This window comes from Clarias gariepinus, chromosome 21, assembly GCF_024256425.1.
Source record: "Clarias gariepinus isolate MV-2021 ecotype Netherlands chromosome 21, CGAR_prim_01v2, whole genome shotgun sequence".
In the NCBI taxonomy this organism is placed as follows: Eukaryota; Metazoa; Chordata; class Actinopteri; order Siluriformes; family Clariidae; genus Clarias; species Clarias gariepinus.
This window is the reverse complement of record NC_071120.1, coordinates 21178176-21204487: the sequence shown is the minus strand read 5'-3', so window position 1 is coordinate 21204487 and position 26312 is coordinate 21178176. Positions and strand designations below refer to the sequence as shown.

Here is a 26312-nt window from a genome sequence, read left to right as displayed (position 1 = left end):
TAGATCTCTATTCAGGATACATGTATGCAGTTATTGTAGGTCTATAAAAACTAAGCAGATTTCTGTGGGGACGAACACTATCATCCAAAACATGGTATTGGTGCTAAAACGTGTCTCACCTACTTTTACGTGAATTTTTCAGATAGGATCATATTAACACCATTTTTGATAATGCTTAATACTTACTATCTCCCTATGCATGCTTTCTTTTTGTTTTGCTGAATATAAATAATGCCCTTTTTTGTAAAAGTCTGTAACTTTTTCGAATTCAAATATTTCAATGATATTAATTGTCATTCAGATGAACTTTGGTCAATTTGGATTTCAGATGAAAAGACATAAACCTAAAAAAAAAATTTATTCTAAAATACTAAACTGTTAAAATATTGTCGTATGAATTTGACATGGTTATGGACACTACAGATTTTCTGCTTCTTAAGCTTTTACCAAAAACCAATTTAAGCAACAATTAAAGGGTCATATGCTTCTATATGCTTACACTAATTTTAGGATTAATACAATCAAAATAGTAATAATTTGCAATTTTAGATTATTCTTTTTTGAAGCGAGACAGTGTAATGCTGAAAAATGGCCACTTTTGGGCATGTATAAAATCATCTCTGTAAAACAGTTGAAGTTAGCAACTTGAAATTTTTAGGGAAGCAAGATTGTTCACTTCCATGTTGCATAACCTTCAGAAGAAGCTTCTTTGGCAAACACATTTTCTGTATTATATGTCTAACGAGGTGGCACAGTAGCATAGTGGTCAGTACCTCCAGGGGCTGGGTTTGATTCCCGCCTTGGGGTCTGTCTGCATGGAGTTTGCATTTTCTTCCTAAGCTTGGTGGGTTTCCGCTGGGTTCTCTGGTTTTCTCACACAGTCCAAAGACATGCAGATTGGGTTAATTGGCATTTCCAAATTCCTCTATAGTGTCCATAAAGACATTGATGAGCGAGTTTAGTGTGGACGAACTTGACTGGCCTGCACAGAGTCTTGACCTCACCCCTTTTGGAATTAAAAGTGGAGACTGTGAGTCAGGTCTTCCCGTCCAACATCTTTGTCTCAACACACAAATGCATTTCTAGAGAAATGGATAAAAATTCCCATAAACACACCCTTGTAGAAAGCCTTTCCAAAGGAGTTGAAGCTGTTATAGCTGCCAGATGTCTGCCACCATCATATTAAATCCTATGGATTAAGAATTAGATGTAACTCCCTATGCAGGTGAGCAAATACTTTTGGCAATATATTGTATATATAAAGAGGTGGAGGGCTGCAGTGATGGTTAACGTTCTAAAAGTCAACGCCCGATGGAAGCCTCTCTTCATGCAAGACACATTAAAAAACACCTGAAGGATTCCAAGATGGTGAGAAATAAGATAAAATGTCAACAATTCTGTGCTTTTCTGTTAATATGGGGTGCTGTGTGTACATTAATGAGGAAAAAAAAAGAACTTTTAGCAAATGGCTGCAGTTTATATATACATGGTGTTCCTCTGCAAATGTAAAACATGTATGAGCTGTGACGTCATGTCTTGTCCACTCTTATCGTAAGATCAACCGTTTTATTAGTGGTGCTTGAAGCGAGCCAAAAAGTCCCTTAGACTTAACATGGAGACCAACATCAGCTGTGACGTCGGCCTTATCGATGACATGGCAAGGACCGCTCACATTTTCTTTAGGAAATGTTATTCTCTAGTTTTATTGTATTTATTTAATTATTTTGTTGCATTAACTCCTCCCTTTGTTACGTCACAACGGGTATGAATTCATCACGAGTACAGCAGGCTGGATTTGATTCCAGGTGGATCGGAGATCGGATAGAGAGAGACAGACAGAAACACACACACACACGAACACGAGAGAGGGAGAGAGAGAGAAAGAGAGAGAGCGATTTGGTGACTCTGGATCGCTGATTTCGGTTGGTATCGCGTCTGCTTCTGTATTCTGCGGTAGTTTCACTTTAAGGGCTCGCGCTCGCTGCGAATCGCCATTGTTGAGGCTCGCGCAGTGATGAGCAGCGATGCTTCCGCCGTCCAACTGACATTTCTCCTGTTCTCAGCTGCGAGACAGACGGAGCCTCCTCTGGCTACCGAGCGGAGCGGGCTGCGGGATTGTTTTATATTTTTATTTTGTTTAGTTTTTTTGTTTTATGTTAATATTTTATTTATTTTCTTTTTCCAAAACAACAACAACAACAACAACAACAACATTTATTTATGTTCTTTTGTATTAGACGTTTTGCTGAGACGACATGAGATATCGTGAGTCGCCGGAGTGACACCTGGGTCAGCAGCAGCAGCAGCAGCACTGGGACTGTCTACACGACTGAGAAAAAAAAAGAAGAAGAAGAAGAAGAAAAAATACCAAAACATCAGTGTTTATAAGAGTATTTACAGAAATTCTTAGCAAGGCCGTTCTGTTTGAGGGTTTTGGAGTTTGAAGGGGATGTGTTCAAGGCAAGAGAGGATTCAAAAAGACGTCGACATCGTAATACAGAGGTGCCAGGCGGATAAAGACTGCCCTTTCTCGGGTGAGTTTCTTTCTTTCTAGCGTTAGGAGCTTTTGGCTGTCCATACTAGCTCCATACAAACGGTATAGCAATGCTGTTTATTGTATATCAGTGCAGCGCATATATATATATATATATATATATATATATATATATATATATATATATATATATATATTATGTTTAAACGATCCATGACACTTTCACTGTGCTCGTCTGTGGAGAAGAGGATATGAAATGCTTTCGTAGAGAGTGTAAACAAGCATGAGTACGCTGTGTAAATATTAATTAGGCGCTCGCTTCCTCAATATCCGATGACAGCGGAAACCCCTCGCGATGTTGCCATGGAGACTACACTTGTTGAGAGGGACCTTCCTTTCCAGTCTGCGCGCGTGTAGAATGCCTCCCTCCACAGGATAGGGTTCATACATGCTACTGTGTTGCGTTACACCTTCCCTTTTCTTTCCCCTCTTGTTTGTGTTGCAGATTTTCGATTCACTGACGCGACCTTCACGTTTACCTACTTGAAGGGATCGAAAAGGTAAATGCAATTACAGGAGTCTTAGTTCTGTGTGATACTGTGATCATGACACTGAAATGTTGCCATGCAGGATGTCTGGCAGCTTCTTCACCTCCTTCAGGTTTTATATATATATATATATATATATATATATATATACACACACACAGAGTGCCAATATTTTTAATCAGATATCTACATATGAACCTTTCTGTCTTTTTTCCCCTGAGTGATGATTTGTCATGCAGTCTGGTTGATTCCACATTGTGCATGAAGCAGGAATACACCCTAGCTGGGATGCCAGTCTGTCTCTCAATGCTGTGCACACACACACACACACGCACACACATGCCCACCGCACGCACATACTCCCATTCAAACAACCATTCTCATCAAAGGGCCAGTTCACCTACTAGGCGGCACAGTGGCTTAGTGATTAGCCACTGTGATACCTTGCACCTCCAGGGTGTGGGTTCGATTTCTGTCCTGGTGTCTGTGTGTGTGCGTATGGTGTTTGCATGTTTCCCCAGTGCTTGGTGGAATGTTTTTCCCGGTAAAAAAACATGTGTAAGTGGCGTTTTCAAATTGACCATGAAGGTGGATTAGTGGTTAGCACTGTTGGCATGCACCAGGGTTCGATTCCTGGCCACGTTCGATTCCCTTCTCTGTATGCATGAAGTTTGCACGTGCTTGGTGGGTTTCCCTCGGGTTTCTCCGGTTTCCTCCCCCAGTTCAAAGACATGTAGATTAGGCTAATTGCCGTTCCCAATTTATACTCCGCCTCGGTACTAAGTTTCCTGCTACCTTGTATACAGGATTAAGCGGTATAGACAACGTAATTGCCCGTAGTATGTAATTGAGCCTATGAGAGTGTGCGCGATGGGTTGGCACTCTGTCCAGGGTGCACCCCGCTCTGTACCCTAAGTCTCTTGGGATAGCTTCCAGGGACTCCAGCGAGTGAGTGAGCGACTAAAATGTACCTGGAAACAATAGGCAGAGAGAACTGAAAAGGAAACCCTCATGGACACAACAATATATTTTCCAGTAATTCAACCCTAGGATCGAAACATGTACCCTGAAGCTGTGGTTGTAGCAACACTTACTCTTTGGAAAAAAAAAATCTAAAATCTTAGTCAGCAGAAATAGTCAGTGAGAAAAAAAAAATGTTATTTTGTTCATGACCTTTTCAGTCTCTGGCTCATATTTGAAGAAGGCATTGTACAACAGATTGGGGACTTCGAAAATATTGGCCGAGCAAACTGTAGAAGCTAGACTGAATATTTCAACAAAGAGGATATAAATGCTATTTAAAGGCATTTACCAGAGAATTTCTGTATTCTCAGATATCTCTATATATACAGAGAGGCCCAAAAATGTATACAAACTTTAGCATGAACATGAGTATATGCCTCTTTTCTGATAGTTGTCACATGATAGCGGGACTACTGGCATTTTTAAAGGAAACATAATACTACACATCGCTGCCATAATTCAGTTTGAGTTTTAAAAAAGGCCATACTGTAGATAACAACTGTTCAAATGTGTGTAAATTTTTTGGGCCCCTTTAAGTACTGTATATACTGTCTGCTCATGACATTTAAAGGTTTACCTGTACCTAGCTTGTAATGAAACTTCATATAGCATGGACCCCTTATAACATCTCATTCAACATCTGTACTTCTTTATTATGTTGGTGTGTGCAAACTTTTGTACTCACTCATGGTTTGGTGATTAAAAATCGGATGATAATCACATAATTTTTACAGATCGGTTGTCTCTCCACTGGCCGATTACATAAATCAATACTGTTGTGATGAAGCAAAGTACATGAGTTGACAGCCATATCAACATACCGTCACCAGTCTAGGAAAATTACAAAGTCTGTAAGGCGTCAAGTTTGCAATATGCAAAGGCTTTTTTGTAGGTGTACATCTGATAAAACCTTTAACACAACAAACCTTATTCGCCGATTAACCTAAAACTCAAGCCGCACAGATCTGCGTAGGCAACACAGCATAGGTTAATTAAGATTAAATAAGCAATATGTGTGCTTATATGGAAGCTTTGACAGTGTGTATTAATTGGGGCGGCGGCTTGAGACATCGGACTTTGCCTTTATGTCAGAGAACGAAAGTTATCATTACTTTTATAACATGTAAATTTTTTATTATTACCTGAATATGAAATCACTCTCAAAATCAGCATATTATTATTATTATTAATAATAATAAATACGTGAAACATATTTTAAATAATTAAAAACACGTGGCCAATTTTTTTTTTTTCGACCCAGCCATGTTTGTATAGTTGGTAAAAATGATCAAAAATTCAGTATTGCCCATGTTGTACACGATCCTAAAGCTTTCTTAAAAAAAAACAAACAAAAAAAAAAACAACTAAACAAAAAATGTCTAAAATGCTCTGGGTTTTAAAAGTTGAGAACAACGCACCATAAATAATTTGAGTGTGAAAAGTTATCCACGGAGGCAGCAGCCAACTCTTGTAAGGTCACCCTCCCTCACTCACCTATAGCAGAAGCCCTCAAAAAAAAAAAAGCTTGAGCCTTACTCTGCAGAGAGTACAAAGACTTAAACCATTATCACAAAAATAATAATGAAGAGAGAAAAAAGTTCGGTTCCCAGCTCTGGCCGGGGTTTACCTCACCGCTCCATGCCTGCGGGCTGACAGTGAGCGACTATTCAGCACGGCTGCACACATTGTGTGTGATAAGAGGAACAGACTGTCTCTTCAAAATGGAGAAATTCTGATATTTATAAAGAAATGTCTGCTCTCGTTGCTTACTAATGAGTAGCCATGATTGGCTTGCCAAATACAAAGTGACTGATGTCTGTGTTTATTTTGCAATGTTCGCTGCAGAGTTTCGAAGTTGTTATTCACTGATGCAGCTTTGTTCCATGTGCTGCATGTTACAATGAGTGAGTACAGCAGGACAGTCACTTTTCGATAAGCGTTTCGGCGTTTGATGCGCATTAAGGAAGGGAAGATTTTCAATGTTTTCAGTTAAGCAGAGGCTATTCTACTGGTTTTAGTTTCTTTATAATTTAAATAAAATAATAAGAGAAATGAATATGTTGCTTTCCAATAAATAAAACTTTTACGTTTATGAAACTTTTTCAGATCTTAATTATATTTGTGCAGTGCTTTTTAGAATAGATATCTTTTTCAGCTATAAATAGTAAATAAATAAATAATACTACACAATGAACAGAGCACTGTGGAAAGTTTGGAAAGTTCCCAAAAACCCCACACCCTTGTGATTGGTATTCATTAATATCGGTCGATTCTGATTTCGGTAGTCAGAGATTCGGTAGTCAGAGCCCTGAGCGGGTTACCGCATATACTCATTTATATCTGCCTTAATAACCCTTATTCTGCTTGGACACCTATAAACATCTCACCTCCTTTATGATATCTAGCACACTTGATTTCCTTTTTACTTTTGCTGGACTGTGAAACCTTTGATACTCTGATCATCTGCATTTGTTGCCTTTTGAGCGAGCTTTTGCAGTAGTGTTGTGCGTGCAAACTTAACAGACCAAAACTATGTAACTATTAAACATTTGGATAAGAACAGGGTGAGCAGCAGTGTGTTCAACTTGTGTTTGTTGTTAGATACAGTATGATGACCTTTCAGACCTCTTTATTACTGTATTGCCATGATGTACTTAACAACTCGTTGAGCAGGTTATAGTGATCATCCTGCACTAGATATAGCTCTCCAGCTCAGTGTTGGTTGAACACCATTGCTCTCAACAACCATTTACTAATCACCATTGCTCTGAATGAGCAATTACTATTCGAGATTGCTTTCTATGACAAGTCACCTGGTACTAATTACTAGGAACGGGAATCACCAGGGACCACCAGATACAATATTATCACGGATTATGCAAATTCTATTTGTATTGCGATTCTGTAAGTAACATGTTTTTATTAATATCCTGATTTTATTTCTACTAATTACCTTTGCCCTGAATGACCAATGACTGATCACCATTGCACCTGGATGATCAATCATTGATGACAATTGCTCTGAATGACCAATCACTGTTTAACATTGCTCTAAATGTCTAATGAATGTTTAAAATCGCTCTCAGCAACCAAGCATTAATTAGTATTGCTCTCAGTGACAAATCACGGACAACCATTGCTCTGAATGATCAATCACTGATCAATAATGTTCTCTACAACCAATTACTAATGAGGGCCCAAGAACTATGAAATCAGCTCTATGTTGTCATAGTGTGTGAGGGCCCTTATCATTTTATTCTCCAACATCCGGGGCTTTTTGGGGATCTTAACATGCTCAAAGAGTCATGAAAATTGGCAGACAGGTTGGAATCAGCTGCCACTACGATAACTGAGCAGCTGAGCTCTGGGCCCTCACACAAGGTTTTGTTGCATAGCTCATACAGTACACACTTGCATGTATACATACAAAACCCGGTACACATTTACCATTTTCCATTGGCAAAGATGACTTCTTCCTATAAGAAAGCTCTTTATAAGTGTATAGCATTCATATGGTTAATATATTGTAACCGGTACACTAGCGATAACAGCTCATCAACTTTGTTTCACTTTGTGGTTTTCATACACCCTTGTGTAGAGATGTAAGATCTTATCTGTAGTGTGAAAATTGTTAAGGTTTTGTTGGTTTGATATTCGTTATTATTTAATGCAAAACACGAATGTACTCAGTGTGCTGCTGATGGGTGGCTTTTAAGTTGGAGTGTTTTCTTGACTGTTCCTTTGTAGAAGAGCTTGGTTTAAGCCAATCAGAAAAGAGGAAATGGGATTCCCCTAAATAGAAGTAAAAGGAGTCAAATACCCCCTAGTCTTTTCACAACTTGCTTGAGGCATTTCTTAGCTGTTTTCAGGCATTACTGACAAAAGAAATAAGTGGTTGTATTAGCAACAGACCTACTCTGTGTGGAATTACTACTGACATCTTCTACGTTAACCTTTTTAACGATATATAATGGTATATGGCCAGTATGGAGCTAGAATAAGTGGAACAAGGTTAGGTTTTCCATATTAGCGGCTAACTACTAGTGGCCTATCCTATAATTTTTTGTTTAAATTTTAACTTATTTGTTTGATAGCAAAACATCACCAATTCTCTATAATCCTGCATGTAGCGCACTTGAAACTGTTCACATGTTGGCAGGCAGCACAGCATCCCTTGCAGTAGGAAAGAAGTATTTGCAAATTTTATTTATAATTGTAATTGAATCAACCCCAAAAAAACAAATCAAGATACAGGCAGTCCCCGGCTTACGAATAGGTTTCGTTTTGGGAGCATGTTCGTGAGTCTGATTTTTGTTTTTAAGTGAGACAGTGAGTCTTATATGCTTTGGACACAAATAAACAATCTAAAACATACTAATCCACTTGACTGTATCTGTCTCCTTTGCCATCATGTGTCCAAAAACTGTAAGCGTGCCTACCTAGGGAAATGAATCTCACACAAGCGTACAGTAACAGTGCTGTCTTTGCGCCTTTAAATCATGAGGGGAATCCCAGACGCCATTTTGTCTCAGAGCTGATTTCCACTGTATTGGACTGTAAGCTCTGTTTTGTTGAGGATCTTCTAAAATTAGGATCAGGACAGCTTTACAGGACAGGACAAACTGGTGAGACCGACTCATTTCTTCCACAACCCGCACACGCACACACATAAAATATACTGGGATTTAGACATTTTATACATTCACTTACACGCTGAGAATATTGTTTATAATTGTAAATACTGCTATCTAATGCACTGCAGTGTCAGTTTTGTACAATACACGTGAACTACTTCTGTGATTGGAACAAAAATAGAATCACGGTCCGTTCGTGTCTGCGGAAATATGTAACTCGAAAGCAATACAAATTAAACCAGCGCCTAGTTATTACAATAATATTATATCGACTTATATCGACTTGTCCCTGCTGATTCCCATCCATACTGCCTACCTTAGCCTTTATCAGGCAAATGCACAAAAACTCCCTGGTACATTCTGACTACTCATCTAACCACAGAAACTACCATTCGAACTGGTGACTAAGTTCAAATTCACCTGGTTCAACAGTCAGCCTGATGCATTAGGCCATCTCACTAAACACGCAGTAAAAATAACTTTACAGTAGCAGTGTCTCCGAATTCAGGACCTGATGCTGAGTCACGGAGACAGTAGGAATAGATCCAGTCATGAGGTTCAGTCCAGTGTTGAACTGTCCCTCGATGAATAAGTAGTCAAAACATTTAACACACACACACACACACACACACACACACACACACACACACACACACACACACACACACACACACGCATATATACAGTGGGTATGGAAAGTTTTTACTGTTTGTTATATTACAGCCATTTGCTAAAATCATTAAACTAATTTTTTTCCTCATTAATGTACACACAGCACAGCAGTTGAAAAACTGAAATATCACACGGGCCCAAGTATTCAGACCCTTTGCTCAGTATTTAGTAGAAGCACCCTTTTGATCTAATACAGCCATGAGTCTTTTTGGGAAAGATGCAACAAGTTTCTCACACCTGGATTTGGGGATCCTCCGCCATTCCTCCTTGCAGATCCTCTTCAGTTCTGTCAGGCTGGATGGTAAACGTTGGTGGACAGCCATTTTTAGGTCTCTCCAGAGATGCTCAATTGGGTTTAAGTCAGGGCTCTGGCTGGGCCATTCAAGAGCAGTCACAGAGTTGTTGTGAATCCACTCCTTCATTATTTTAGCTGTGTGCTTAGGGTTATTGTCTTGTTGAAAGGTCAACCTCCGGCCCAGTCTGAGGTCCTGAGCACTCTGGAGAAGGTTTTCATCCCTGTATTTGGCCGCATTCATCTTTCCCTCGATTGCAACCAGTCGTCCTATCCCTGCAGCTGAAAAACACCCCCACAGCATGATGCTGCCACCACCACACAATTCTGTGTTTCTGTCAATATGGGGTGCTGTGTGTACTGTACATTAAAGAGGAAAAGAAAGAACTTAAAGGATTTTAGCAAATGGCTGCAATCTAACAAAGAGTGGAAAATTTAAAGGGGTCTGAATACTTTCCGTACCCACTGTATATATACAGTATATATAAATCTTAATGGGGGGAAAAATTTAAATTCCTTGTGTCACTTTTTAAAGAAGGTGAGTGAAAAGATGCTTGTGTGTTCTTTTATACAGCCAAAACTAGCGCATTTGATGTGACTTGCTTTTATGCTGTTCAGGCAATAAAAATGACCCCCAGAGAAGTGCAGCACAAATATAAATGTAAATGCAAATTTATTCTGATAAGAAACAAAAAAAATCCAGGTATGAGGTTATATTTGGGGAAAATCTAACTGACTCATTTTAGCAATGGTAAATACAAAAAAAGAAAAAAAAAGGCAGGCAGTGTTTTGTTTATTTATTTCTTGTCAGTGTGCACACACTCATCTGAATATCTAAAAATGACTAATGAAGAAATTCTGTATAATATGCCCTATTATGCAGAATTTCCTCTTTAGTCATGTCTTTAATGTTTAGGTTTGTACCACATGTATTTTTGTGCCATGCTGTATCCAGTTACTGTACAGGTTAGTTTGACTTATTGAGACAAGTGTGTAGTGAATAAACCGGTGCGCTCCACTAACAGAATCGCAAAATCAAATTGGGATTAGGGTATCGTAATAGTATCGTATTGTGGTGATTCCTGTGCCGAACAAAATCCTTAAAAGAACGCCTGATGAGGATCTTTTTCAGCTTTGTATGTAATGCTGGGTACCACATACAGCAACTCTCTGACTGTCAGGTAACATCTGATCCAAAGTCTTGCCCTCTGTCCAGCGATGCATGTCATTTTGGAAAATACCCTGCAGTCACCCTGACAGTTCAGTCTGCCCGCAGGGTTTCATAGCAACCGCTTCGTCTTTAGGGTGGCAGCACACGTGACTGCTCTTGTTATACTGTAGATTTAGAATCGTTTAAGTGTGTGAAATGCTCACCACAGATGGACTTTCAGAGGTATCCAAACTTAGATGTATATGAGCATACACTGCTTTATCCGTTTATGTGTGCTGAACCAGTTCGAAGGTAGAAAACACGATAACGTAGTGTAGTCTTGATTTTTAAGGATGAGATTCTTAAGATTTTTGGGGAAAACAAGGCTCTTAAAAAAAAAAAAAACTTTTTTCTTCAGACTTACACAATAAACTGTTGATCTTGAGCAATCATGAACTATTCTTCTAATGGGAAAGCACCTTTCTCTTTGCCTCAGTGTCGCTGTGTGCAGAAGTCTGCGGTTTAGAGTTTAATGAAATTTCCTTTTTAAAGAACCTACAGTATATATCGTTTTTTTTATTTCAATACGGAAGAGGTGTATGATCTGATGAAGCATGCATTATATCTTTCCTTTCATCGTGCTGTTAAGGTAAAGGCAGACACTTCTGGTAAGTGTTAAATTGCGTGGGTTGTAGACCACAAACAACAATGCAGTCACTCTGAACGCCCCTGGTTTCGTTTCTGTCTGCCCTGCCTTCTGCCTGCTTATTGTTCTGTAAAAAAAACAAAAAAAGTGTGAGTATCGTGGCTTCTCACAGGTTTGTTTATTTAATTATTTATTTTTACTGTATAGGTTCGATTTTAACACCTTTAGCTTTGATTACTGCACACAATGTGGTGTCCAGTTCATGTATAAAAATGATTCCTCATACTCCCAGAACCACTCTTTTACAATTTGTGTCCTGGAATATCTCTCTGCCATTAGGGAAGAAAAACTCCATATATGTGATAACCTGGTCATTCAGTACATTCAGGTCATCAGCTGACTCCATATTATTGCCGCATAACGTTGCTGAGTCTAGACCTGAGCAACTGAAGCAACCCCAGATCATAAAACTGCATCCAGAGGATTGTACAGTGGCCACTATGCATGATGGGTGCAACACTTTATACACTTTCTCCTCTTACCCTGACGCACACATCGCTCTGGGGTAGGGTCAATCTGAACTCATCAGGCCACATGGCCTTTTTCTATTGCTCCAAAGTGCAATATTGGTGCTCCCTAAAAAATTTGTCTCACTAACAATTGGTTTTCTTATGGCCACACGCTGTCTAGTCCCAATCCTATGAGTTCTCATCACATTGTGTTGAGTGTGTGTATGGAAATGCTTTTACTTTTAATATTAAACGTAGTTCGTTTTTTTTTTTTTACTGTTGATATATTTTTTTTTACTTCCATCCTTTAACCTTCAAGTGTTTAAGTGACCTCCATTCATGGCCACAATTCTTCCACAAAGTTGACAGTTCAGAGTTCAGAGCTATCCTTCCAGGTTTTGATAAAGTGTTGAAGGTTTCTCAACCCAGGCCCAGTAATTTTAACCCTCCTTAGATGTTTTCCTTTTCCTTAATGCAGCCCAACACTTTCTGAGACGGGGCAGAACCTAGTACCGGTCCATTCTTCTTATCGCAGGAATTATTCTGACCTGGCTGTGACTTCTGCAGCTGATGGAGTTTGTTTTTGCTGCTGAACGTGTGATGATGTTGGGTAGAGTCAGGATTGGTGCTTTTTTTCTTTCGGTGAGGCTGTGTATGTTTTAATGTGTATAGTAATAGTTTGTCTATTCATTACGGCTGCAGAGCTTTTAGTTATTAAACTTTCAATTAGACGTTTGAGTAATCTCTATAATATCACTGTAGTAAATATGTTTGGTAACGATGGCTTGGGAATTTTTCATCTGTAACAAAATTAAAAAAAAACAAAAAAAATCTCAGACCCACTGTCTGTGCTTCAGAGACTTTCTTGCTGAGAATAGCTGCTCAATGTTCACAATGCTGTAGTCATATTTAAATAAAATCTGAAGTACGCTAGTGGGAAGATGAGACAAAGAGCTAAAGCAGCCTATAAGAAAAGTACTGTTGTATGTACAGTACTGTATGTATATAGTCTTATATATGTATATTATGTATATAGTACCACAGGATTAAACAGAATAGAAGCAGAATTAACTTTTCTGATTGATCTACATGAAAAAAAAATCTTTCAATATAAAACCACTGTTCAAAAATTCTCCTGACCAAGTATTCCACGTGCTGCCACCTTACTCATGGGGAGAGTGTGTGATAATTGTATTATGCATAACGTCCGCTCTCTGATCAAAGCACATCGCAGCGAGAATTGCAGTGTGTTTTGTACGCTGCCAAGGAAGAAAGACATTGTTAGATTGGTTCGGATTCTAAGAGATTAAAAGCTATCCGTCTGTGAAACACCAGTCTACTCGAGACTCGTCTCAGGTGGATGCAGTTACTCATTACACAATTACACTCAATACCATCAATCAAATGAAGTTCAAAACAAAAATTTCTGATGTGTTTAATTATTAGAGCTGTGTGATTTATTTGATTATGCAATTTGATCGATCTTTCGTTGGATGTTTCAGAATTGATTCATGTTTTTTTTTTTAATTATGTAGGTAAAATTACAAATGTTAATTGGTCTAAATCACTTTGAAAAGAATGAAACTGCTTCCACGTACTCGTGTTCCAAATACTCAAGTTTTGCAAGAGTATCACGTCTTCTTCATTTTGAGTTTATCCGCGGTAGGTGCAATACCGTCACCTGCTGGACTGGAGTGTGGAGCAGAAAATGGGCCGAAAAAAAAACAAAAGATTATCGCTTTGTACAAGAAATGACATTTACACAATCAACATACAGGCCACAAGTTACAGAGAATTTTAATGTTTATTGAATACTCAGAGTAGATTTTATACTTTAAATAAATATAACTGTTAGAAGTAGAGGTGCTTGAGCCAGATCAGACAGGAAACATTTACAATATTTGGGAGATTACCTTTATCCGGTGTGATTTACATTTATCCCATTATACTGTACGGCGTGGTATTGACAAGTTTCGACACTAGCTCCATTTACAAGAAAGTGCTTTATTATTTCATCATGCAGAAGTTACGGAATGCATAAGTTGCGGTTTCGACATTTTTCGGGGCGTTGAACTCTTGGGCGTTGAAGGTCTTCCTGATTCCTTGTCATGTTTCAGTGATGGTCTCCTGCTCTTGAAGTGGGCGTGCCATTTAAAACAGTTTGAATGACTCATTGCAGATCATGTCAAACATCTCTGAATCGGATTTGTCAACTGGATACAGTCGAATTTCAACTGTTGGCGTGTTACAAAACTAGTCTTGAAACTTTTTGATACCACCTCATACCATGCTCAGTGGTAGGTCTGTCGCCTGCCATGCAAAAGGCCCGGGTTCGATTCCCAGGCAATGCCCAGACACTAGATGCAGTGCCGGTCCCAGGCCTGGATAAATTGGGAGCGCTTTGACAGGAAAGGCATCCGGACTAAAACCTGTGCCAAGTTGTTTCGCAGATCGAAAGGTCGGCTGTGGCGACCCCTTGACAGGAGCAGCTGAAAGACCAACAACAACATAACTTTGTGATAAAGTAATTTTCAAAATTATTGGTTTTAAAAATTAGGTTGTACAGTATATCCTGGGGCCAGGGGTAGCTCAGTGGTTAAGGCATTGGACTACGGTTCGGAAGATCCCAGGTTCAAACCCCACAACCACCAAGTTGCCACTGTTGGGCCCTTGAGCAAGGCCCTTAACCCTCAACTGCTCAGATGTGTAATGAGATAAAAATGTGAGTCGCTCTGGATAAGAGCGTCTGCCAAATGCGTAAATGTAAATGTATATCTGTATTCACGGCTAACTGCAGCCTAATTATCGGGGACAGTCTTGGTTAATTCTTTTACACAGAACTTGAAGATATATTGTACAGCAGGCCAATTTCAAAGCACGTAACAAAGTTGCTACTGTAGGTTATAAGATATTTCATGCACAAGATCCTTGACAGTGTTATTGCGCTTACAACTAAAGTCTTACAAATACAGTTTTAAAATGGAAGCCTTACTAGTAAACACGTTTCCATGAAAGATAAAATGCACTGGCAGATGGACTGCATGTCGTCAAGCTGAATCATTCGTCCAACCATGTACAGGATGTAATGAAAATGATCAGATGAGTCTGTATGTGTGTGTGTGGAAATATAACATACCATGCATCAATCACGATTCTTCAAAGAATAGCGTGTTTCATTAACGTCTCAACAGACTGCATGATTATGAATGGGGGAGTGAGAACATGAGGACAGGAGTGCTGGGAATTTGTTCATGTGTCAGTGGGTGGACGTGGAGGATTTGTCTTGACTCGTCCTACAGTATGTTTCAGACACTTTTTCTACTACAAAGACTGAACAGTCCAGGCACGACCACCACCACCACCACCACCACCATCACTACCACCTCTAGCTAATCGTTTGTGCGTTAAATGCTCACCTACTGTAGTTCACTGTGAAAAGTGTGAATAGGTAACTATTTCCTTCTTGTAGTGTGCAGATTTCTGATTATCTTGGCATAGGAAATTTGAAGCGCAGTCGCTCATGTGAGGAGATCCCATCGACATCCAACCAGGCATAATTAGCCATGCTCTCTGGGTGGAAAAGATGGCCTTCTTCTCTTCTTGGCTGTTAAACAGAGCAATGTCTGATAGCTAATTTATACAGAAAAAGGGCAATTTGTGCTCTACTCCAAGTGCATTCAGCTGCCCTATAACGCTGCATGAACAGCAATCGGAGGGCACGTGCCAGCTGGCTTCTGCTGTTATGGAGGAGGCATGTGTGCTAGATTTCACCTCCTCAGACTGGGAGCTGGGAAGCAGCCACGACTAAATGGGGTAAAAATTCACAAGCGACTGCGCACGAACGGATCCTTTGTCACGGTACGTATCTGTCAACACTTATCCGGTTAACCGAGTTACTACCGTATTCTGTGCATGTACTGTACTGTGGACCTGTCCTAGGAACTCAGTGACTTACCATAACCCCACTGAAGCGTTGTTTCTCACATTAGTTCCTTTTACGGTCATCTGTATTTTGTTGGGAACTCTATTATTATTATTGTGGGTTGGTTTCAGAGACTGTCCTTACACTGAGGCGCTTTTGTGCCCACTGTAGTGTTAGTGGCTAATTGAGTCACTGCAGCCTTACTGTGAGGTTGAACTAGTCTGGCCTTTCTCCTCTGAGCCCTCTCATCAGCAAGGCATTTCCTCCACAGTGCTGCTGTTTAGTGTTTCACTCTGGTTTTTTCACTATTTCATATAAACTCTAGAGGCTGGTTCAATGTTTTGAAGTTTCTGTAATACTGTACTTGAACTAGCTCATGTTGGACCAACACCCATACCACCACCACCATCACGCTCACCGAGGTCACATTTTTCTTCGTTGTGATGTTCGATTTTGGTCCCTAGCAGCATTATTTTATGTCTAGAGTACCAGTCAGTTGTTATTTTAAGACACGAAGGTCAGCTTTTCTGGAATCGTTTCTTGCAGGAACGGTATTGTTGCGTGTAATTTGCAAAAGCTATCAAGCACCATGATAAACTGGCTCTCATTAAGACCATCACAGGAAAGCAAGACCAAAACTTACCTCTGCCGCAGAGAAGTTCATTTAGAGATACCAGCCTCAGAAATCACCAATTAACAAACAGCACCTCAGATTAGAGCCGATCTGAAGGTTTTACAGATCACAAGTACAGTAGCAGATACATCTCAATATCAATAAAATAAATAAATCAAGAATCACCATGGAATTAGAAGGCGTGTCCCAACTTACTTATTATAAGCTGTATAGACTTATTTGTTATGTGTTGCCTGTGTGTCAGTTTAAATAATATGGAGTTGCTTCAAGTCAAATGAAGTTGAAGATCTCCTGAGCCATCACGCATTAAATAACCTGTTGTGTACTTCTTCTTTATTTCATGTGGCCATGCACATTTTCTAATATATTCCTCGAAAGATGGTGATTAAATATGAAGGTTTTCAGGAATGCACCTGAAAGTATGCTGAAGTATGCTGAAGGTATGCTCGCCCCAGCAGCATCGGTTCAGATAATGCGGACTTGCGAAAAAGATTTATGAATACAGAGTAAAGGCTTTTAATATTTTTCATTCATTCTGCTTTTATTAGGGCCATCCATGGACCAAGACTGAATCATCTGCAGGTTTTTATTGAAATGTGGTCTTATTCATTATTAAAACTCCACTTATTGATGATGGGTGTGGTGGCAAAATAAAAAATAATATTTGGCTTCAGTAGCGTTTTTTCTACATGTCTGTGCGTGCCAGTTTCATTTCACATTAACCAGGTATGTTTTCCTTGAAATGGAAAGTGAATGACAATAACTGTTCATAATAATGTGAAATCTAAGCCCTGTGTTATGTTATTCCTGCTTTATACACAGTATAAAGATTTGCAGTCTGCTTCTGAAATCCTTCATGAGTTCAAAATACTTTCAGTGAGTGATATTGTGAGTGTATTTTAAACTAAAAAAAAACACTTTTTTTAAAAAGCCAGATCTATCTAATTTAAAGTGTTAGGCAATAGAGAGTGAAACAACCAGGAACATTTACCATCATTTCATTCTGTGATTGCAAAAGTACTACAAGGTCAGTACAATGTCATGTAGAAACTTGGGCTCACTGAAGATTTTTGAAAAAAAAAAAAATTCAGTTCTTTTCTCTCTGCTGGAAAAAGATCACCTTCATTACAAAACACAAAATCCAGAAACTTTGTCTATTACTTAATAATAGAGATGTGGGATAAAATGATTTAGTTACGTATTTTGATTTTGTCTGCGGTTCATATTTTGTCCTCCAAAATAGTTTTTTTAAAGCGATCAGGATATTTATAAAATCATGATCCCAACAGAATTGCAATACAGATCGAATCAGCATGTCGGTATCGTGATGATGTCGTATTGGGTGTTCCCAGGAGACTCCTGTCCATCCTAACCTCTAATGTCAATTACTTACCAAAAAAAATGCAGATTTCTTTGCAATGGAAACACTAATACAGTACATTAAACACGAAATTAAAATCTAAAACAAATTGTATCTAAACCAGTTTTCATTAATAAGCACCAACAAGGAAACTGTAAACAGATTTTCTTTTATTACTTAAGACTTTCTTTCAGGTTATTTTCAGGGCTGTCTTGTCGCTTGAATGCATTACTCGTATTGATTCTAGTGTTGCATCTTGCTGCACAGGACCACTTTTTGATAAATACTGAATTCAATTCAGTCCCCTGTCCACTGTGGCACGACCTCTTCAGTCAGCCAAATATAAAATGACGAATGAACACATTATGAGCCCCGGCAGCTAGTGGTCTGGGTTGCCAAGACTATGTGGCCACTCCACAAGCAACCAACACCAGAACTCAAAACATTCTCTGTATAGGCTTCCTAGAGTTTATGCTGCATTTACATGTATAGTCCAGCATCATGATAACTATTTACAATATAATATATACCGTACAATAATACTGTACAACAATAACGTTGGAATAATGTTGAATTAAAATGACTATCACCGTTATAGCATTTATACCGCTTAATATTCGTTCCATCACGCCTGACTGCGTTATTCACCCATGGTCCCTTAAGTTCTTAACAGTATGCAGAAACTATGACTAGAGAACGGGACAAACCCAACGGCTGGCCATACACTGCATCTTTCGAAAACATTCCTGTGAAATGCATCATGGCTCTCAAATGCAGCGAAACCAGTACCAGTGAAAATCAGTCACAGAAGCACTTTCTAATAACGTTGTTATTTTTAGAGAGAGCTGTGACTTTTTGATAATTCCTTTTATGTTGTTCCAAATCGCATCTGAACCCTCAGTGTTCTTTTATTTATGACCACAAAGCTAACTAGCTTCTAACACAAGGCTAATTCAATATTAGTCTCCAAACCCTGATCAAGGGTGCAACTTGGTGTGACAGTGGAGTGCACACCCTACTGTACATAGGTAGCTAGCTTCACGCTTAACACTATTTGGGATTTAACCCTGGAACTCTAGAATTTTAACTAAATTGAACTAAAATTTAAAAGTGGAAATTTAAAAAGAAACTTACGAGATGTAACTAAAACTACTTCCACCCCTATAAATTATAACGGCCGGGTGCTAACTGTTGGTCACCAGCTAGTATTTAGCGGCAATTTGTTCTTCCAGTCGCAGAGGAATATGTGATGGTGTTTTTTTTTTTCCGGATTGGTTGAGAAATGAACTTCATAACAGTCGTCTTCAGGATTACACACAGCCTTCAGCTTCAGAAGACAGAAAGTTTAACCTGAACTACAAATCCGATTTCATGATATGTCAGTAAGCGTGAACTAGGTCTTTAAATGTCACAGTCGTTCAGAGAGGTGGTGCCTTGCATTACAATCAGGAAGCTGAAGGAGGGGCTGTCTATGAAAACATTGACACTGCGGTGTGCGTGAGAGGAAGTGATATATTTCCTGTGCCCCTTTTTTTTTTTTTTTTAAGTTGTGTTACTTCATGTTTTGGGGGATTGCACTTTGGTTCCTCTTGGTAAAAAAATCAAATAATAAAAAATGCACGCTCAAAATAAGTTCAGTCAATTATAGCTGCTCATGCAGTTTATGAATATCAAGTGTCACTGTGACTGGGAAATGGACTTGCAGAAATAATGCAATCGTGATGAGATTTAAAAAAAAATAAGATAACACACAGCTTAGAATTGTTTCCTTTTTAGGTTGGGTTTTTACTGCACTGTACTGAAAATTTACTTTTACGGTTTGTCTTTCTCCTGTCCTAGTACCCGCTTCTGGACAGGACTTCATATCGTACACAAGCGCTAACATCTCTGCAGATTTTAGACCATTTGCTACACTGATACTAAAGACACTAGAAAATGACATGGTTCTGCTCTTTTTAAGGTTAAACTCTGGTCAGGAAATGCACTTCAGTGAAAGTGAGATTACATGAGATACGAAAGATGCGTTTGTTCCTGGTAGTGTTTGCTTTCACTATTTGCAAAGTTTATCTAGGGGGGATGTTTCCCCATGAGATATATAAAAATAAGTGAGAAACAATATTGTGTTTTTGGGTATTTGGGGAAAAAAATCTGAGCTGCTTATTGTCAGGTTGGTTTATTAGTGTGCTTGGTGCACATCTGGCGAAAAAAATCTGTCTTGTTTATTAACATACAGTGTGATATTTTTTTTTTTTGTCTTGTGTGTTAGCCTTGTTGGCAGCTCTGCACATCAGTCATTACTGTAAAGTCTTTCAGACTCGGCCTGGACAGACTGTATCAAGCCACACCCAAAATGCATTGTTTTGTGTGGCGTGTGGTTTTAACAGCAGGATGAATTCTTCCTAATGTATATAATGAATCAGATGCACAGTTTTACAGTACTGTACAAAAGTCTTAAGTCACTCCTCATTTCTTTTCCAAAGAGCCAAACTTTCTTGTATTTTTTTATGTAGTCTTGGATAGTTATACCTAAGCTTCCTGAATGACTTTTTCGGCTCTGCTCTCAAATTGTAATAAAATTTTTTGTCACGTACTGTACACAACCATACACAGTATGATATACAGTACAGTGAAATGCCTTTATGACTGTCTGTCACATAAAAAGAATAGATATAATAGCATAGAAAGTTAGAAACATGAAATTACAGTAATTCTAGTCGTGAGCAGTTTCAGAGGAATGTTTCTTTTTTGTCAAGCCGCACATTGACCTACAGTTTGAACCAGTTAGAAGCAGGTACAGATGATGACAGATGATCAGGCTGGTGATTAGTATAGTGGTGATGCTGAAGCTGAGTGGTTGGAACAGACGAGGGGAAATGAGGTCGCTGCTGCAGCATTTCAAAGTAAAACATTTGCTCATGTTTTCATAATTTAATTTTTTAAAATTATGAAAGGTGTGGCTCAAAACCTGTACATACACAAAATATGCTGTTATGCAGTTTCTCTTAGCTTAAGCGTTTACATCCTAAAGATCTTCTTGTAATCAGCTTGTGACTTGTACAGTATATTAACACACATCAAAACTCACTTAGTGCACTGATTCTCAACTCCGATCCTGGATTTAGTATTTTTGATTTAGAAAAGGAAGTTAATTAGTTGATTAGATAAATCAAGTGTGTTAAAAGCTGAAAAAAAAACAACAACACTAAGTAGCGCAGGTCAGGTGGTCGGTCCTGCAGGACCGGAGGTGAGAACCACTTACTCTACTTAAAGCAAACCATACACTTGGTTTCCAGTTGGACCAGAGATTGATTTCCTCTAGTTTTTTTTCTTTTTTTAAATCAGTTTAAGCAGTTTGCACTAAACTCTCGAAAATATATAAATGTTGTTTGTTTTAAGAGCTCATCCAGTGAATGTACACAAGAGTACCATAGACACAGATACAATTTCAACTGAAAGCTCAGTGTTATCAATTAAAGACTACAACGAAGCTCCACTTTGTACTGCAGGGCTCTGGAGAGAGCGTCACTGACCACAGCAGATATTTTATCAGTGCTTTTTTTATGGGTTTTTACTAAGCCCTAATTTAATCAAGTCCAATTTCGGTCACGGTTATGAGCAGCGGACGCCGCAGGGCCGTGCTTTATGGCTTTCACAGAAAACGGCAGCTGAGAACAACTCTATAACTAGAAATGGGACGCGGAATCGGATCTCAACACACCTCATGATTATGATGCGATATGATGGGTGTGTACAACACTTACACAACTGTCAAAGCTCCCTAATGAAACACCATTGATGCAACGCAGCATGGATCTGTGAGGCTGAGAAAGTGAGAAGACTTAATCAAGCTAGAGAAATGTAGAGCACAGTTCACATTTCACTCCCAGCTTTCTGCTGCTTCAGTGTCATAACTGGAATTTCGTATCAAATATGAAATATTCAACCTTTTTTAAAACCACCCTTTGTTATACAAAGGCTCAAACATTTGTCCTAGTTTTGCAGGTGTATAAATAATGTAGCGGTATCCAGGTATGCATTTACAGTATACATTACACCTGAAGAATGATCTCTGCTGAGGATTAGACGGTGTACACATTGTGGATAATCTTTATATGGTGCTGTTATCCTGTACACTTTGCGTCTCCAGACCCCAGTGTCATATGACCTTAGACGTCAAACACTGTTTTCTACATTTACAGCATTTGGCAGACGCCCTTACTCAGAATCAGAATGTTTTTATCTTATTATATATACATCTTACACTTACTGTATATATATATATATATATATATATACAGTATATACACACTTTAGTCACTGCCCGCAATCTTGGTGTAACTCTGGACAATCAACCGTCATTTTCTCCAGCCGTACTCGCTCTTGTCAATTTCTTATTCCCAACAACATTAAAACAATTCGCCTATTTCTAACTACACAGGCTACGTGGGTGTTTGTTCAGTCCCTTGTTATTTCAAGACTGCATTACTACAACTCACTCCCGACAGGTCTGCCTCCGTCCACCGTCCGTCCTCTGCAGCTGATCCAGAACAAAACTACACGTCTCATTTTTAACCTTCCCAAGTTCTCCCACACCGCCCCACTTCTCCTCTTCCTCTACTGGCTTCCCGCATTAAATTTAAAACACTGATGCTCGCCTACAAAACAAAAAACGACCCAGTACCTTCTTACTGTAACTCTCAGCTTTAAATCATATCCCGCACGGCTCTACGGTCCCTCTGATCCTCCAGCACGGCTTGGCTGGTCCCACCAGTTCTCTCAGAGATCCAGACTGTTTTCTATTCCCACACCTAGGCGGTGGTATGAACTTCCTTGAGATGTCCGTACAGCTGAGTCTCTGCAAATCATTAAATGATGACTAAAGACCTACCTGCTTCTTCAACATTTGGGTCAATCTTTTAATAAAAATGTGTACGGATCTATCCCAGTGTAAGGATCTATCCCAGTGTAAGGATCTATCCCAGTGTAAGGATCTATCCATTGATGAAAACCTTAAAGCTCATTTGTAAGTCGCTCTGCATGAGAGTGTTTATCTACAGTAATGCCTATATGTGAATGTACATCTGAGCAGTTATGTGTTAAGGATACAACAGTGGCAACTTGGTGGTGTTGGGGTTTGACCCTATGACCTTCTGATCACTGATGCCTCAACCACCAAGTATTTTCTTACTTATTCATGCCTCAACGATTTACCCACAAAAATACCCATAATCTTGATGTGTTTGGTTTGCTCATTCTCACTGCTAGTTAGAGTCTGCATTACTGAAAGCTGAAACCACACAGCAGCTAATTCTCTAAACTGATTGCTCAAAAGATATGCGCTATTTTTGTAAAACAGCACAGCACAATTCTAGCTTTACTAGGATTACTATTCTATAATCTTCTAACACGTGATTGTTCCTGTCCTGTAAGAATGGTTTACATAAAACTAACACTAAGGGGGAAATGCGTATCTAGTTTTTTAATTGAGACTTATTAAGAATTTATTATTAATTCTTGTATTTATTAGGGCCGAAGCACTATAGGGTGCGCAGGACCCTCTTGTTTTTCTAAGGATTTTTTTATTTTTTTATTTTTTGGGCTTTTTAGGGGTCTTAACATGCTCAAAAACTCATGAAAATTGTCAGACAGGTCGGAATTAGGATACCCGAGAATCGCCTGGATTGATTAAGGTGCATGTCCATTTGTAACGTTAGTAACGTGATGTTATTGACATTGGTAACTGTAATCAAATTACATGAATTAAAATGTAATGCATTACTTTACTGCATTATCAGGAAAAGTAATTAGATTAAATTAAAATCTTCGAGAATTTTTTCATCCCTTGCTGGATGTAGTGTAGTAGTAAAAGGACAGCTTGTCTGTAGGTGTGTGTGTGTCCTAATGGCCTTCTGTAGTCATGTGCTGTGTAATTAGTAAGTGGTGTGTCACGGCGCAAGGACAAGATGTAGACAGCTCTTTTTTTAAGTAGTAGTAACTTGATTATTCTAAAAGTGTTTCAGTCAAAAATCTCCCCATGATGAGCACATGTACCTCACATTGAGATTAAGATCATTGATCACAGTAACAAAATGGTTCGGATAAAATAGTTATGATCCATTTTTAGATCCAGTCAGCAGAGTGACACCTAAACACCTGGCGCAGTAGAAAGAGATTACGTCAATATTATAAACTTGTTTACATTGAAATCGCGAGGTAGAAATAGTGAACAACCTTAAAAGTTTAATTGCTCAAGATATGGAACATTAGAGAAGATATAAAGAATCAGATATGGCACATACTGTGGCACCACCAGTATATATACACAAACAGTGGGTGTTGTGGGTGGCTCATTTCCTTTGTGTTGTTGTGCATGAGGTTAAAGTGGACTGTAGCTGTAGCACAGATAACGGCTATGAAACTCATCTGTGATCTTGTATGTTCTGGTCAACACATAGATTTCCATTACAGCTGTAAGGGGGGAAAAATACACCCTACACACACACACACACACACACACACACACACACAGGTGCATGACTGCTTTCGAGACTTTCATCTGGTGCTTCCACTATGAGTGAGTGGAAAGAAGAGACTTTAGTTATAAATATAGTTGCCACAGTGATGATCGGGCCCAGGCACCTGCGCCATCACAGGCCGGGTACACCAGAAGGATTCAGTAGAGATAGAAATACCGAAAGTTGTTCTGCTTAACAAGATCTACTGTAGAACAAGGTTTAAATGTGAACCGTATCTGACCAGATCTGACCTGCATGCGCACACATGACGTGTTCATGCTCACCGTGAATAAGGCATGCTATCCGGTAGCTTCTTTAACTCATGTCCTTATTTATTTTTAAGTTTTTAACTTTAAGACATTCCTTTGCTATTACCTACAGGTTCGCGTTTCTTTTGAGATCTCTTTAAACACGGAGTAGTTTTAGCAAAATTACACTTTCTAACTTTGCTTCTTATTTTGTTTTACAGCAACATCACCCTAAATGTTTATTAGCTGTGATGCTTTTAGTTTAAGCACCGGAGCCTAACAATCTGACATTGGACACATTATTTATCACTGTTGTTACCTTTTTATCTATTTTAAATAAAACAAAAAGATCTTTTGCTGCCTCATTTCTATTACTTAGTATTAGCCAACAAAGCAGCTGTGCTGCTGAAATCATACCTGCACCAAGTATGTCCAAGAATGTGATGCTGAATTAATCAACACGCCTATATGTTTAATCAGTTTAGTTTATTTTTATTGGTTCTCTTGCATAATGTGAGCTTTACTAGGCTTCACATAAACATAAATAAATTTCAATCGGATTGTGTGGATGTTATCTCTCCCTTTTTGGAAAAAGTGGGCGGAGCTTTGTCCCGATACCTTACTTTCCCACCACTGAAATCCCCCTTCAGTGTAATTCTCCATCCTTTCTAGTGCAAAACTGTAATGAGCGCCAGGTATTGATGTAAAAAAAAGTCACATGAAATCCGATTTGACTGTCCAGACTGAGGTCGCGTTGCAAAAAATCAGATCTGTATCTGATTTAGGCTACGTTCACATCACCAGCCTGAAGTGACAAAAAATTTTTACCCTATGTGACACAGATCACTTATGTCAAGCGTTGTGACATGCAAATCCGATCTGACCAAAAAAAAAAAAAAAAAAAATCTGAATTAAACAATAGGCTTTCAGTATGAACAGAGCCTTAGGACAACATTTGGAAGTGACCCAAATCAAAATGGAAAAAGATCAGATTCCATGTCATTTTGCCCATACACACCGACATGAGTCACATACGTGCAAAAATTAAGATTTGGACTACTTTGGTCAGCAGTGTGAACATAGCCTTAGTCTTAGCTGCAGCTTATCGTTTATCCCATCATCTTTAAAGGATCTCCTAAAAATCAGGCTCATAAACCTTACATTTCTGAATTCGATAAAAGATTTTAAGGCTCACTGTCCTTTATCAGCAAGATTCATTTTTAATGCTTGTCAATGCTTAGTAGAACTCGCTAAGGTGCAGTATTACTTCCCGAACTGTGGATTAGTAGCTCAGCATACAATAAAAAATAATGTAGTAGAATATGGAATAATACAGCAGAGAAATCTTTCATTTTTACCCCCAGATGCTTTAAATAAGCACATCTTCATTCTGTAGAAATCCTGAAGGACTCATAAGGGTGCTGAATTTAAGCATATTACTTTCTCATAATAATCTTATTTCCTCCATTTAATACCTCAGTGTGTGTCTCTCGTTTTTCATTTCGCATGAAGTTATCAGTTACTCTGAGATAATGTGAGCTCTTGGGTGTCTGCCAGCGGTTTTCAAGCGCTATCCAAAATGTATTGTGGTCATGCTGCTAACAATCACCTGCTCTTGGCTTTTTACAATGAAAACCTAGAGGGCTCATACATCTTTAATGTACT

At 38.8% G+C, this 26312-nt stretch overlaps 1 protein-coding gene across 1 annotated transcript in view; it reads left to right on the top strand.

The window, feature by feature from the left end:
- The first annotated feature begins 1856 nt into the window (after positions 1–1856).
- The window catches only part of parp8 (poly (ADP-ribose) polymerase family, member 8), a 55601-nt gene continuing 31145 nt past the window's right edge, over positions 1857–26312 (top strand). Inside the window, exons 1-2 of the mRNA XM_053480919.1 lie at positions 1857–2534; positions 3000–3054. Of these exons, the coding sequence (XP_053336894.1) occupies positions 2450–2534; positions 3000–3054 (140 nt within the window). The 5' untranslated portion in view covers positions 1857–2449. The remainder of the gene's footprint in view (positions 2535–2999; positions 3055–26312) is intronic.